This window comes from Curcuma longa, chromosome 1 (genome assembly GCF_044706935.1).
Source record: "Curcuma longa cultivar G26 ecotype Majalengka, Jawa Barat chromosome 1, ITB_CL_G26_1.1, whole genome shotgun sequence".
Lineage (NCBI taxonomy): Eukaryota > Viridiplantae > Streptophyta > Magnoliopsida > Zingiberales > Zingiberaceae > Curcuma > Curcuma longa.
This window is the reverse complement of record NC_133861.1, coordinates 25,786,304-25,803,337: the sequence shown is the minus strand read 5'-3', so window position 1 is coordinate 25,803,337 and position 17,034 is coordinate 25,786,304. Positions and strand designations below refer to the sequence as shown.

The window sequence follows — 17,034 nt, the reverse complement described above, 5'->3', positions numbered from 1 at the left end:
GATGGTTTAGTGGTGGCTAATAGTGATTGATGGTTAGTAATGAAGAGAGGATATATTGGTCTTTTTATCATTTTCCTCTTTCTCTTCATTCAATCCGTCCATATTTGTGTGGATTAATTTTGAATGTAAAGATAGGTCAAGGATCCTTTCTTAGCTTCCTTCTCTTCGTAGTTCCATCCAGGTGGACAACAACTCATCTTTTCCCTATCCCTCCCTCTTCATTTTGGCTCACACAACCTAAAAGACCATATATAATCAGCGCCAATGAGTGTACAAATAGGTCATTGAGAATATCTTGGACATTAGTCAAAGCCAACATAATATTGGTTGGAATCACTGGTTCTTCTGTCTATTAAAAAGCTTCACTTTGTAGATATATTATCAATGCTGAATTCTTGTTTTGACACCTTCAGTTTCATAACTTCATTGGAGTGGGAAATCCTCAGTGACTACTAGCCTATACAATTAGCCAATGTCTAATAGATGCAATTTATGGCTTTTTGCTATTGTCATTGCCTTATGCAATTGGTCAAATCTAAATGTTCAGTACAGGTACAATACTTTCTGACAACTTGCTGGACCAGCAGACCATGTGTGCCTTAGTTGGCATTATCAATAACAATGTGTCATGGGGATACCAGAAACTTATCTTTAACATGAGGAACATTATTGATTATACCTCGTGTTAGCATGATCTATGCTGCTTTTATCTGCCTGAGTTCTAATATCAATTTGCCTAATGCATTTCAGGGCTGATTACAATCCGGAAGATGATTTGTTGGACCAGGAGTTTATGCTGCGAAGGCGATGGTTTCAAAGGAAGGACCTGGAGGTAATAGGATATGATGATTTTGAACACTTCATTGATGACATATTACAAGTACAAAGTACTTTTTCTAGCATGAGATCTCTTTGCAGTTTCAACAAGCTAGTAGAAACATCAGAGTCTATGAAGCTTCACCCTAAGATATTACTTGATTAGATTAAAGGATTTGTTGTTCCTTTTTTAGTTTAGTAAATAAATATTAACTAGTTTAGTACATTAAAATTATTCTTGATTATTAATATGAATTTATAACAATATAACTTAGGACCATACTAATATGACTTGAACTTATAATGAAGCGTATAAATAATTTCAATATAACTTTTTAAATATTAATAAAATTCTAACATTAATATGATGTTTATGTATGAATAAATTTTATTCATTATCATGAAATGGTGAATGCCATTATTTGAAAAATATCTACATGATCTTTATCCATCATTTAAAATCTATGCAATGCTATATCAACCTAGTCTTATGCAAAATATGTTAATATTCATGTTTGTGGGTTTAGTTAAATTTTAAAGTTGTGTCTCTGGTTCTAACGTCACCCTTTTAATCTAAGCTTAAGACTGATATTCACCATTTTAAATGTTATAAATATAATATAACATATAATTTGAATAAGTATAATAGTTTTCCTCCAAATAATTGAAGCAAACATGGCTTGATAATGATATGTTAATAGAAATATTTATAGTTATAATTATTAATGTTAATTCTACTAGTAACTACAAATATTAATAATTGATGTAAGCATTGGTAATAATTATATATTTATTTTAATTAATATCTCTAATTTTTATTAAGTATTGAAAGGTAGTAATAACAACAATTACTCCTCTCTTCACTGAAGTGACCATGAATCAAAATAACAGTCTAAAATTTCTTATTAATTTAAAAGTTTCTTTTAAAATTTTAGAGCTTAATACTTTATATGTTTTTTATTTCGAAGAATTGTTAAAATTTGTTATAGTTTTTAGGGATAAATTTGGCATTTAAAAGTTGGTTGTATTTGATGACTTTGAAGAGGTTAAGATTCCATGTATTAGATTATTTTCACTTCAATAATATTTCTTTTTCAATGTAATTTTTTGTACTATATCACAAAATGCCATTGTTGCCCCTTACCTTGCACTTATGGAATTGACACCATTGTCATGCAAAATGTCTATCTCTACTTTACCTCTTTCCTTTTCTTGTGCCTTATTCTGCATCCCCTCATCTCTGGTAGCTTCACCTTTGCCTCCCCTTTTCCCTATTTTGAGTGATTTAATTAGCCTAAGTACTTCTAGTGCTATGATATACCCTTTGGCAAAATCGATCTAGATTAGCTGAGTTAGATTGGGATTAATTGAGAAATTGGGCACTCCTACGAGATTTTTGAAATTTGGATTATTAAAGGAGATATTGATATTAGATTCATATTATTTGGATTTGAGAGGAATAGAGTTCAAGGTGAGAAAGATATTTGCTAAAGGTAGAGAAGCTAGAGGCTAATACACTAATGTTAGCGCTTGAACACAAATGATTTTGTGGAAGACGAGTGATGTTCTCTTTGTCCTCCTCTTGTTGTCTTCTCAAATGCTCTTCTTAGGGAGGAAGATGGGTGATGATCTCAAATTAATTCATTTAAATTTAGTTAATATAGTTAGAGTAATTTAAATAATTTTATTGATTAAATTAATTAATTTGAACTAATTGTACTAATTAAAGTAAATTATAGATTTTTAACTAACAAAATAATTTTATTTTTATTCAATTGGTTAAATAATTTCAATGATTCAATTAAATCTTGATTTGAAATTAATAAATTAAATTCATACTATTTTAAATTAATTAATTTATAATTAAATTAATTTTAAATGTAACTTAAATAATTAATACTAATTAATTAGATTCAACTAAATAATTAATATTATTAATTCATTTGCAATTAAATTAATTAAACAGAATAAATCAATAAAATTTAATCTGATTATTGAGAATTAATTAAAAAATTGTTAGAATTTATTTAGTTAACTAAAATTAATTAAAAGATTTAATGAAAATTGAAATTGATAAAATTAGAATGAATTTAAAATTAAAATTTATTTTATAGAATTGAATTAGCTAAAATTGATTTGAGTCATTTTTAAAACTTGACTTTAATTAAAATTAATTGAGGTACGAGTGTTTTGATTTATTAATATTGCTAAAGAGAGTAATTTTTTTTTCTGTTTTTAATTGTTTTGACATTTTTTATACTGATTTTGATCCCACCCATGGATATATAGGTTTTTTGAATTTCCAATACCAATGCCGATATTGCCACCCATCATCCTCTTACTTTGTTGTTGGTACTATTGATTTGTAAGATCGATTTGAATAGTTATTACCCTTCAAAATAGGTTTATTGTGGTCGATACTAATGAGATAAATTGACATAAGTTGTACTATAGTTACTTGAGTGTGTAAATACTACGTAGATTTTGGTTTGTTAGCCTAATGAGATGTTTACTTAATTGCTATGCTGACCAAAATGACATTGTATTTGAAACCTTGCGTATCATCACAAGAAATAATATTAAGAATTAATAAGACATCTTTATAATATAAACCTATAATTTCTTCAATGTTGTTTTATGATTTTCCACTATTTCATAAGTTACTATGTTGCACAGACTTAAATATGAGTATTGAACACAAGTGTGATTCTAAATGTCACTTGTATCCAATTTTGTAACGTAATTATTTCTAAGAAATTTTACACATGATCAATAGAGATATTTGGTATTTGCTTGAATCTTAGTGTTCTAGTGTCATATTTGACACTAGTAGGATGAAGACCCCAAGTATTAAAGATGAGTTATAATAAATGTGGATTCTTCATAATATTTTTTTGGTGTTAGCACCATTACTAATACTGAGATATTTTGATCAATAACCAAGAAAAATGTCGATAATCAAAAGAATTAATATATTATTCTATTTGAATGTTTGATCCCTTTAGTAAATCAATCTCTAAATGTTTCACTTGTATCCAATTTATACAAACCTTAGCTAATCATTTACTTTCTTGGATTGACCAATTTGAGTGTAACCTTAGCAAAATCTCTTCTTCATTGTATTCCCTAGTTTTCCTTCTCTTCTATCTCTCATTTATTATTATTATTATTATTTTTCATTTTTCTCTATCTCTATGCATGGTTTTAAGTACCGACCTATGTCGGTCAACAAAAGTGGAATTATCATTTCACCCATCAATTGGCATTGGCACTGTGACCTCACGGCGGCCTCACAAGGTTGTGGCAACCATCAAGACCTCACGTTTTTTTTTTTTTTCAATTTTTAAGTTTAAATATAAATTTTTATTTTTAGACTGATAATTCCTCGCATCCCTGCATCCCCTTTGCTATACTCCAAGTTTGTCTCCTGCGTGACTTGGCTTCGACAGCCACCACGCGCTGCCGCATGGCATATGCCCATCGCATGTCTTGGCTCGCGTTTCTGCAAGCCTGCTTGGCTAAATGCTCGGACTTGGCACGCTTCGTCCTTGCATCTGTTCACCATAATCCAAGTCTGCCTCCGACTCGACTTGGACTTCGACAGTCCTCGCGCGCTGTCGTATAATCGCTGCTTGGCGCCCTCTCGTCCTACCGCTGCTTGGCGCCCTTGCGCACTGCTTGGCATGTCTTACTCACATGCCCCATCTCTTGTCGTTGCTCGGCGCCTCGCGCGCACTGTCGCAACTTGGCATGCCTTGAGCACATGCCCCAACTCATGACGCTGCTTGGCACCCCTGCGCCTTACCGCTGCTTGGCTAAATGCTCAGACTTGGCACGTTTCATCCTCGCATCCCCCTTTGCCATACTCCAAGTCTGCCTCCTGCGTGACTTGGCTTCGACATCCCCCATGTGCTGCCGCATGGCATGCACCCATCACATGTCTTGGCTCGCGTTCCTGCAAGCCCGCTTGGCTAAATGCTCGGACTTGGCACGCTCCGTCCTCGCATTTGTTCGCCATAATCCAAGTCTGCCTCCGGCTCGACTTGGACTTCGACAACCCCCGTGCGCTGTCGTATAATCGCTGCTTGGCGCCCTCTTGTCGCACATGCCCCGCACATGCCCCATCTCTTGTCGTTGCTTGGCGCCTCGCGCGCACTGCCACAACTTGGCATGCCTTGTGCACATGCCCCAACTCTTGATGCTGCTTGGCGCCCCTGCGCCTTACCGCTGCTTGGCATGCCTTGTGCACATGCCCAATAGGTTCGATCAAGACTTGGCTTCGACAGTCCCCGCGCACTGCTGCAATCTTGTCATTGCTTGGTGCCCTTGCGCCTTGCCGCTGCTTGGCATGCTTTGCACACATGCCCATTAGGCTGGATCAAAGGAGCAGCGCACCAATTCTTGTGTCCAGCCGTGCCACCGAGTCAGGGGGCTAACACTTGTCTTGTTGTGTTGCCTACCACTATATATATATATATATATTTAATTTTGAGTTTCATCGATCATTTTGTTGAGTTTCCTAGTACCTAGATTTTTGTTAATATTTTCTTAAGTTTTACTGATCATCTATCTATAAATAGTAAAATGGAGGAATGAGAAGTTTTCTCCTTTTTCCAGATTTTTTAAACTAATCTACACATGGTAATTTCAAATAGAAGCTGTCTTTGAGATAAACTACTCCACAGTCCATGAACCTTGGATTCCCTCCCCGGACCCCGCAAGGCGGGAGCCTCGTGCACCGGGCTGCCCTTTTTTTTTTTATTTGAGATAAACTCCTCCACAGTCCATGAACCTCTCCGTTCCACATACAGATCGGGCAGTTGCAACCTATACAATGATTTTTTTTCACCATAGGGCTATTGCGGTTGCGACCTCCATTTTGAGCTCTTGCATCATCTTAGTCACATGTTCATTGTCAGTTTTCTACATGAATATGTTATTGAGGTGCTACCTTTCTGGAGGCCAGATTAGGCAGTAGTGGAGGAAAAGGTGATAAAGATTCAGTGATTGTGGAGAAGAAGGGGAAGGAGAAGCTAATGGTTTAGGAGACAATGAGGATCATTAGAGATGAGCTGAAGTTTGGCTCATCTTTGAATTCCTTGAGGGTAAGCCTGTCAACTTTTCAAAGATCCTTCTGCACACAACTCTCCATTTTGAGTCCTAAACATGCAAGCTGGTGTGGTGCTGGTGTTTACTGTAATAATTTTAGTTACATGAAATAAAATAAAATAAAATATTTTCAAGAGTTTTATATGGCTTATCAAATAAAATCCAACAAACAAAGTGATATTTAAGTTTCAATTTTTTTTTATCAAATACTCACGAGTAAGTTTCAAATACAATTACATAATCCAATAAAAATATACATTCATTTGTTTACATTCTCAACAATCAAAAGTCTCTCGGTCCTTCAAATTTGAAGATTGCTCGAATGTTGTAGAATTCTAAAGCAAATTATGCCTCAATTTACAGAGGATTACAGAATGTTTCTTTTATTTGTTGCTCATTCCAGCGCTTTACCTTCAAAAGTTGAATAAACTTTAAATGTAAATAATTTTGAAACTAAAAAAGTTTACAATTTACAAATAACTAAAAGGAAAAAATTAAAATTTAATTGGTTGCAAATATTTTTAATTCTAAAAATTGAGGCGATCAAATTAATTAACAATCTAATTAAATATTATATAACCAATTAATTACAATATAAATTAATTAAAATGTTACAATTTAATATTAATTATGTTATTCTTAATAATTTAATTAAATAACTATTGATATCGTATAAATATCACACGAAATGATACTGAAACTCTAACATGGTTCAAAATTTTAAACTCAATTTTCTTCCTACTTTTTTCTTCCTCAGATTTTATTATCTTCCATTGGATAATGTAGCATAGCTTCATACTCAATGATGAATGAGATCCATGTAACTGATTCCAAATAGTTTGTCTTCAAATAGTTGATCTCCCCACTTATATAACAAGTAGAATGCTAAGAAAACCACAGTTGTATAGCTTTCCGATTTGTTTCTTGCCAACAAACAAATATGTTCAGTAAATCAGTTCTCTAGGATTCTCCATCCTTATCTGTAAGGCTCTTTTGTGGTACTAATGTTTTAATTCATCTCAAAGTGTCTACAGTCCAATCATATGCTCAAGTACAACTAACTGTTGAACCTGTTGCAGCAGTGCAATCATACCCATCAGAGATTAACATGATTTAGTTAAATGCAACTCATCAAACTCAGTGATCAATAAGAATTGTCCTTGACATTGATGTTAATGGAACAAGGAGATTTTTAATTTTTTTTAACACCAGTCAAGTGATTTTTTAAAACTTAATTCATTTTTGATAATTTGAATAAATATGTGTGGGGTGGGGTTCAGTGCAGCCACTACTTGCCCATTGTAATTCCAGGAGCAGCCTTGCCTTGTGTGATATATTGTAATGAAAACAGGTAATGAAATAGCTGAATGACTGACTTGTTGCTCACATCAACATTTTACATGCCATTTCCTGTTCATAGAGGAAAATGTTTACTTTAATGCATGAATATACTATAGCTGGTTTTTTAAATGCAACTCATCAAACTCAGTGATCAATTGTCCTTGACATTGATGAATAATTTTAATGGAACAAAGACATTTTTAATTTTTTTTAACACCAGTCTAGTGATTTTTTTTTTTTTAACTTAATTTTTTTAACATTTTTTTAAAAAATTTGAATAAATATGTGTGGGGTGGTTCAGCTAAAAAGTTTAAAAAAAAAAAAAATTGTTTGTTTTACCTTATCTATTCTGATATGGATATTACAAATTCTTGTTTCAGGTCATAAATTGTCGTGGCAAGAAACTTCAGTGCAGCCACTACTTGCCCCTTGTAATTCCAGAAGGAGCAGCCTTACCTTGTGTGATATATTGTCATGGAAACAGGTAATGAAATAGCTGAATGACCGACTTATGTTGATCACATCAACATTTTACATGCCATTCCTGTTCATAGAGGAAAATGTTTACTTTAAAGCATGAATATACTATAGCTGGTAGTACAAATAAAATAGACCTATTCAAAATCAATCAAAGAAAATAAATTGACATTAGAATAAAAATTATATTTTATTCTATTTAAGATGGCCTCAAATGCTATTTTATTTTATCTCTACTTCTATCAGTTGTACTTAATCTGTTTGCCAAGATCTGAGTGAGACTTGGGGATATAGCACTGTGAAATCTCACCTAAAGAAAGAATTTTTTTAATAAACTATATAATTGAATTACATGATGGACTGAGAACCTCTTTATTGATGGACTAATTTTTCATAAGAGTGAGGTAAATTTTATCTTAGTTATAAAACACCTAGTAAAAACATAATAACTACTTTTTCACAAATTTTATAACAATTTTTAAAATTAAAAATCTTGCATAATTTTCATTCCTAGGTTATCTACGCATTATTCTTTCCCACCAAAACCTCCACTCCATCAAGTTTGGTAAAAAAGATGATCATTAAGCTTTGTGATGCATTACATAAGTACGAAGCAAGCAATTAAGAGGTGCTTGTGCAGAAGATGGGTTTAAAGTAGATTGTACTGAAGTTGATAGCATTAATGAAGGATAAGTGGGCATGGAACTTTTGCAACACAATGCATAGTCACATCCACAAATAAAGAATAAGACTTAATTGTCTATCTATATGATCTTGTCATTATTGAAAATTGAACTTATATTTCCATCGTTATTATAACAAACTCTATCAACTTCATTAGCTTAAAATTTTAAATCGATAATTATAACATGTATTGATGTGCATGAAAATAAGATGTTAATAATAGTGGAAGTCACTGACATGGTTTAAAATTTTAGTGCCAAAATCAATTTTGTCCTACCCTAAGATGATTCCATGTTGATGTTGTTTTGTTTGCACATATGGTATGAGTTGTTGACACATGCTAATTAGTGTTCACACATGTCTTTGTTTGGTCCCATTGAGTTTCGGACTCTTGTATGCCATTACATGCCTATCTTACATAAGTACCACTCCAATAGTGGTGTTAGAGGCATTAGTGTTAACTTCGAATCTTGTCTCATAGTTAGGAAGCTTGAACATTCATTTCTCCATAATGCTTGCTTCAAAGTCTTCAAAAGCTTCTATTTTCTATGATGTCTAATGCCAAATTTTATTCTTTTTTTTCTTCAAAAGATTAGTGAAGAGAGTTACCTTTTGAGAGTAAGCTATGATGAATCATTGGTACTAATTCATAAGACTAAAAGATTTAAGCTCTACCTAAGTAGGGATCAAAGTTGGTATCAACCAGTTTGAGATTGCCAAAACATTTGCCTTGTCCATCATGATCAAGGCTCCATTGTTACGATGTCCCAACAAAATGATCTTTGAATAAAATAACACTTTTATCCTTTACGTACAAAGAATTTCTTTGAGAATTTAAAGGATAGTCTTTAAGTGTCAAGAGGTGATCCTCTTGTTAGTGCAATTGTACCCTAAGTGGTTAGATTTGTGAGTAAATAGTTTAAGGTAAACATTACATATGTGTTTTATATGTGTGTTTATTGTACAAAAACTTGACAACACAAACATAAAGCTTGCAAAGCTTGTGACTTGATGAGGTCGAGTGTAGATGATGACTTGGCACATCACCGACATCATGCTCAATGGATTAGATGTTCGATGGAGTTTGAAGAAAATTATGTGAGGCATTCGAGGAATCATGGGATGAGAAGCATTGAGGTGGTGTTGGAGTAGCTCATGGAGCTCGACTTGGAGCAACTAATTGGTTGACTTGGCGGCTCAAGGTTTACTGAAGGGAGATTAGAGAAAGATGCTTTTGGACATTCGGAGGATCGCAAGATGAGGAGTATTAAGACACAACGTTGACAGTAGATGGAATAAGGCGCAATGTGAACGATGCTTGTGGAGTGAGCCAAGAGTTCTCCATCTAAGGGACAAGTAACCTATCGGAGATGACGTTGGAGTAAGACAAACTATATAGGTGAAGTATGAAGGTAAATGGAGCGAGTCGAGGGCTGGGTGCATTTAAGGAATGAGTAATTTAGTGAGAGACGACCTTGGAGGCAAAGTCAACCTATGAAATGTAAGCTTTTGTGTGAGCTAAGAAATTTGTATCCTTGGGAGAGGGTAAGTTTCAACGTAGGTGAAGTTTCAACCATATACAATCATTAGGATGATTGTAATCAAGGCTTTGATTGACTGCAGGTGGTTCTAATCAATTAGTGAACAATCAACTAGTGAACTGAGTTGACTAAGGAGTCAACTCAGGTTTTGTAGCTCGTGAACAAAATATTAGTAATCGACTAATTAAGTTTAGTCGATTGATGGTGGTGGCTTGCAAGAAAGTTAAAATGAACTATTGATCTGACATGCGGGAGTTGTAACGGTCAAATGATCTATGATCTATAGTGGATCATTCAACTTAGTCCTAGGGTAGCATTGACAGATTGAAGGTGAAAATGATCAGGAAGAGTTGACTGATGTTAGATCCTACCAACTAATTAACAAGAGAATAATGAAATAGGAAGTGAAGTTGAAGAAGGTTTAAGGAAATAAAAGGAGAATCGAAGTTAGTGAAATTCTTTTTGTAAATCTTTTGAGCTTTCCTTGTATCCTAATTCTCTAAGTTTTCTTGCTAAAGGTTCTTGTGAAGATAATTGATTTTCAGAGTGATTCACCATAGTGTTGTGGTATGCTTTGACTTATGTTTTATTTTCATTGCTAATCTTGTTTATGTAATCTCGCTAAGGCATTAACAATAGTAAAAGATTTGTTTTTGTAGGTCAATTCTATTCTCTATAGCTATCCTAACACTTCTATGAATTGGTTGTAGATTGACATTCAAGTACACCACTATAAATTTATCGAGATGATCATGAAACAACTTGTTAATCAAAGTAATAAATGTAGCGAGTGCTTTAGTGAGCCTAAACAACATACTAGAAATTTGAAAGCATAGTGAGGTACACAAGTGGTTTTGCCTCCATCCCCTTTTTCAATTGATACTTATTAATATCCAGACTCAATTTTCTTTAAAAAGTACTTTACCCCGACTAAATAATTGAATAAGGCCATAATGGGACTACTGTGATACTTGTTCTCAATGGTGACCTTGTTGTGGACTTGATAATCTTTGCAAAAGCTTAGACTTCTCTCCTGCTTCTTTTGGATGAGTATGAGAGCTCCAAAAGGCACCTTAGAACTTTAGTACAAATCGTCATTGAGGAGCTCATCTAATTGCTTGTGCAATGCTACCGATTCAGGGGGAGATATTCTATAGGATCCTTGGGTAGGTGGCTTTGCACCTTATTCTAAGTCCATTTAGTGATCTTCTTCCCTCAATTAAGGTAAGGGTTTTAGCTTAGGTGACATCGCATTTTAAATTCTTTAAGGACTCATGCAATTAAAGGTTCTCGTACAACTTTGGAAGAGGATCTTTTGATCTCATAGCTATCACTATAGTTAGCTCACCTTTTCTTACCCCCTTAGTCGTAAAGTTGAAATCATCTTTAGCATTTTTTTGATAATTCAGGTATTCAGTTCTTCGAATCAACTAATCTTGAAAGTGATCGGCCCGATTCCATGGAAGTTTTCCATCGATGACTAGAGTAAATCACTATTCTAAATGGTCGCAGTCTTTGCCTGCTTTAGGCGGTCAAAGATGAGGTGAGGCTGATGAGGCAGGCGAGACGGTGCACGAGGCGGGCGAGACAGCGAGCCTGTCAAAGTCAACAAAATTAAAAAAATCCTAGATATATTAATACACTTTCTCTCTATTCTAAAACATAAACTCCACCAATCCACCAAGTCACCCACAACCCATCTCTTTCTGTCTGGAATCGTCGTCGATGGCGTCGCCCGTCGTTGCCACCAACACACTAGGTTAGCTTTTATATATTTCTAGTAAGTTCTTGTGCTAGTTTTTGATCTTTTATTTAATTATTAAAAATTAATGGCGGAAAATGAGAAACAATCAGAGGTGGAATTGAAGCGAAAGTTTAATGATATTGTTTGGGATTATGGGGTGTTGTATTGCAAAGAAATGTGTAAGAGGCTTATTAAGGGAGAAGTTTATCAGATAATACATCATATTGCGGGCATGGATTGAAATATTGTACCAAGCAGGTCGAAACGGGAGAAACATTTCATTCTGTTCGCTGACTGGCACCGGCACAACCCGGCACTAGGCCTAGCTGTAGGAGGCATCGTGCGGAGGGGTGGCGCGACCTTGGTGATCGCGCCGGAGTGGTTGCGTGACCTCGGCGAGCGTGCTGGAGGGGTCGCGAGACCCTGCAAGCGCGCTACGCGCGACCCCCGAGCCGTGTCGGAGGGATCGTGCGACCTTGTGTCCATGCTGAGGCCACACGTGTTGGGAAAAAAATTGGATTTTTTTAAAATTAAAACTGAACTCGAATTAACTCAATTAATTGGGATAATTCAAAAGAGGCTTAATTAAACCCTAATAAAATTATCTAATTAATTATATATTTTATTTAAACCCTAATATTTATTTATTTATTTATCTCTTAATTATGTTATTATTTTTTAGTGAATCCAATCAACCCTTAACCTAAATAAATAATCAAATATATTTCCTAAAATTCTAATCAAATTATCCTATTAAAATATATAAAAATTTATTTAAAATTCTAATAAAATTTTATATATTCCTAAAACGCTTCCACATGGGCCACAGTGTTGTGATGACCTCTATGGGTTATTGCAGTCACGATTTTTTTTGATTTAGTTAATTTTTTATTTTTTAAATATATATTTAAAAAAACTATTATTATTAGTTATAAAATATTGAAAATTATTTCAAAATTTTAAATAAAATAATTTAATTTTTTAAAATAATTTTAAAATTAAATATAAATTTAAAATAATCTAAAAATTTAAAGAAAATATAATTCTTAAACATTTCAAATAAATTTTTTAGAATTAAAAATTTACAAATACATTCAAAAAAATAACTTAAGATTTTAAAATAATTTTATAATTATTTTTAACTTTTTAAATGATTTTATAATTTTAAATTTAATTTTGAATTTTAAAAATTATTTTTTTAAAATAATTTTATAACAATTTAATAAGCATTATCTTATGAGAAAATATTGAATATAAATTCAACATTTTAAAATAAAAAACATATTTAATAATCAAATATTAAAAAAATTAATATACATTCATATCTAAAATTTAAAAATACCAAAACTATATCAGCACGGCACGATACGATACCGAAATCGTATTGTTTTGGTCCGGGATCGAAACCTCGGCACGTGTTGAGATTTTAAACTTTCATTGCGGGTATTGTAGGATAAGTTGAAATATGTCCTAAAGCATTTGATGAAGATAAACAAAAGAGTAAGTGCTTATCTTGAAAATAGCAAGAATAAGAAGCGAGAAAAGGTGGAAGAACTAAAAGAAGAGAGGGCGGAAGTAAATATAGGTGTTGATGTAGAGGATGATGTTTGCTAAGTAGAGGGAGATTCTTCTAAAAAGAAGTCAAAGCACCTTAGGCCTATTGATAAGTGGATCATTCGCAATCGATCTAACAAAGGTAAGACAACAAAACATAAATGATGCATTGAAGTTAAAATTTACAAATGATGTGCAGGAGTGCCTTGCAAGATGGATTTATGAGGTGAGGATTCCTTTCCATGCAATTGGCAATCAAAGTTTTAGACAATTTGTAGAGGTGGTTGGCTAATTCGGTCCGGGCTATAAACCTCCAAGTCAATATCTTCTAAGAGAGCCTGTTTCGAAACAAGAAGTTTAGAAGACCAAATTATCTCTAAAAAAGCATGAAGAAGAGTGGATGGAAAATGAATGTTCAATTATGATTGATGTATGAACGGATCGCAAGAGGAGAAGCATTGTGATTTATGTGTTAATTTGCAAATTAAGCACTTCATTCCTTGGTTCTATTGAAGAATCCATGGAGGCACACACCGTGGCTTACATCTTTGACCGATGCATGGATGGATTGCAAGTAGAAAAGCATTATGAATTTATGTGCTAATTGCAAATTAGGTACTTCATTTCTTGGTTCTATTAAAGAATCCATTAAGGCACGCCGGGACTTACATCTTCGAGTTTGTGGTGAAATTGGCCCTCAACATGTTCAAGTAGTGAGACAATGCGACAAACAATATGGTGGCGGCGGAGTTATTGAAGGTTACACAACCTCAAATTTTTGGGACTTCTTGTGCGACTCATACAATTAACCTCATACTTGAAACAATTGGAAAGCTATCCAAGCTTAGCAGAATGCTTGAGAAAGCAAAGGCCCTAACAATATTCATCTATGCACATCATAGAACTTTAGCTATTATGAGGAAATATACCAAGAAGAGAGCTATTGTGAGGCCCGGGGTGATTAGATTTGCTACTTCATTTTTGATCTTGGAAAGTCTCAAAGAAAGAAAGATCAATTGAGACTTATGTTTACATCCGAGAAGTGGAACAAAACAAAATTAAAGAGTAGTGTGAAGGGGAAAGCAACGGAGGCGACGGTAATAAGTATCTCTTTTTGGAATGATGTTTCTTTGGCTTTGAATGCTTTCACCCCTTTAGTGAAAGTTTTACGCCTTGTTGATGGTGACAAAAAGTCCTCAATGACCTTTTTATTGGGTGCAGTTAAAAAGGTTTCAACAAAGAAGAGATTAGAAAGGCTTTTAAAAAAAGAAGAAAATACAACCCCTATTTTGAAGATTATTGATGAAAAATCTAAGGATAGACTTGATAGTCCTTTGCATTATGTCGCTTACTTGTTGAATCATATTTTTTACTTCCAATGTTATGAATGAGTTCTTGAATTGTGTTGAGAGAATTTTTCCCACCGACGAGGACATGCAATCCACCCATTTCTAATGATGAATTGTTGAAGTATAAGAGTAAATCCGAAAACTTTGGAAGAAAAATGACAATCGCAACATATGAGAAGGTGGATGTATACCATGACTTTGATTCGGATATATCTCTTTCCTTTATTTCTATTCATTAACATGCATGTCTCTTTTATCTATTTTTTGGTTTATTAATTTTTTGCCTCTTTACTTTTTTAAGTTGGATGATAGTCTAATTATGGTGGTGACACTCCAAACTTACAAAAAATGACAATGAAATTTCTCTCTTTAATAAGTAGTTTATCGAGGTGTGAAAGAAATTGGAGCCAATTTGCAGGGGTAAGTAGTAATTCATAAATTATGTTATCTATCATTTCTTTTTATTAGTTTTAATAATTTTCTAATTGTTTAGATACATATTAAGAAGGGGAATAGACTCGAGACATCAAGATTAAATAATCTTGTATATGTCAAATTCAATGTCAATCTTATGAAGGAGTAAAAGAGAAATGGGCGGAGATTTGCTTCTATCCTCTCAAGCTAGTGAAGTTTAAGGTTGGCTTGTTGACGGTGGTGATGAAGATGAGGTCGAGCCAGGTTCAGAACTTACTTGGAGAATGGTGGCGGGGGCCTCAGGAGTGGATGAAGTGCTACAACTAAGGAGGAGTGCAAGGAACATCCCCATTAGAGAACTCGATGAGGATTTAGATACATCGGAGGAGGAGCACGAAGAAGATATTGATTTTAAGTCCGATAATGAGAGGATTATGGATGTAGTTGATGGTGCATGTATAAATGATTTAGAAGATTAGTTATATTTAGTTTAGTCCTTGTTGGTTTGTTGCCATGTTAGATTGAAACTTTGAATTTTACACTTAGGCTCTTGGTAAAAGTAATGATATTACTTTTTTAGTATTAATACGGTGAAGATTAATTATCTTGTTAGTTGTATTTATTTATTTATTTGTACTTTATATAAATTGTATTGTATTGTTTGAAGCTTATTTTTGCATAAACATTATTTAATTACATATATTACATAAAGAATGATAACTATTTATAATATTATGTATAAAAAATAGTAAAAAAAATTCAACCACCTAGGCACCTCTTAGGTGGCCGAGGCGGTAGGCGGTCACTGATTGCCCCGCCATCGTCTATCACCATTTATAACACTGGTAAATTAGGAAGCATGAATGGCGCATCGCTCCGCAGTTAGAGTTCCTTGGCTGTCTTCCCACGGGAGGAAATTAATCTGCAGTGCGCCGTAGCTAGGAATTGATCCGTGGATGTCTGATTAACTATGGAAGCGTCTTGCCATTGCATCGTAGCCCCGGGAGTGCTTGACCTCCCATCATGCACAATATGTTAAGGGATGACATGACTACACTATTTTCCTCACCAACTACAATCAAGATGTATATGACACTATAATCCACTATTGCTCGAGTAGTGCATTGATTGCGGAGCACATTCATATATGCCAATTCATGGAGGGATGCTTGGTTCTTTAACTCATACGTTGGATCTTCAACATGAGCCTTTAGTGCATTGACCAAATGTAGGACTGCCATGCTAGAAGCATTAGAGGACCTTGGCTCTGTTGTTTTTATCTTCTATATTATATTGTCTCAAAGAGTTCGTTGGAGAATTTTAAAATAAACAAGGTCGAGTCACAGTAAGCCTAATTTTAAAATAAACAAGGTCAAAGTCACAATAAGCCTAAAAAAGTAGAACTTTTTTGTTTAGCTTGAAAGTTTTCTTCTTGCCTTTTGTTTTGCTTCTCCTTGCACATAGGACCTTTTTCCAAAGAAGGTGATCTAGGTTTTTAAGAAATGGTTTTTATTAGCGATAAATATTAGTTGCCATGTCTAGCACATTTAAAGGGTTGTTTAATCTGTTCAATTGGTTCACAATCTGAAATGCTCGTTACAAAGAGGGCTCCTTGGTGTTTAGACTCTTTATTGTTTGGTGGAAGAAACATAAAAGGGAAGTAAATTGGTGAAACCATGGTTAGAAATCTCATACCATACTAGGCAATATGATTGAAATATATGGTTCCAATAAATTATTGAATAGCGATACTACTCGGCACAGACAACCTCTTCTGTGCCATTGTGTCAATTATATTGATGAATATCATATTATATCAACACTTGACACCTCTTGGCATGCTACACGACTAAATGAACAGAGACTATGCAATTTTTTGCAGCTTGTATCCATAGAACATAATGTCAAAACTTTACCATTGTAGATAGAACACAAAGACCGAAGATAAAGATATAATTGCCTTATTTTTTCTTCATCTTTTTCCTTCTTTCACCTCCAATTTGCC

At 33.9% G+C, this 17,034-nt stretch overlaps 1 protein-coding gene across 1 annotated transcript in view; it reads left to right on the top strand.

Moving 5' to 3' along the window:
- Positions 1-17,034, top strand: part of LOC141840607 (uncharacterized) — a 58,362-nt gene that overhangs the window by 9,336 nt on the left and 31,992 nt on the right. The window contains exons 2-3 of the mRNA XM_074728649.1: positions 751-832; positions 7,647-7,750. Of these exons, the coding sequence (XP_074584750.1) occupies positions 751-832; positions 7,647-7,750 (186 nt within the window). The remainder of the gene's footprint in view (positions 1-750; positions 833-7,646; positions 7,751-17,034) is intronic.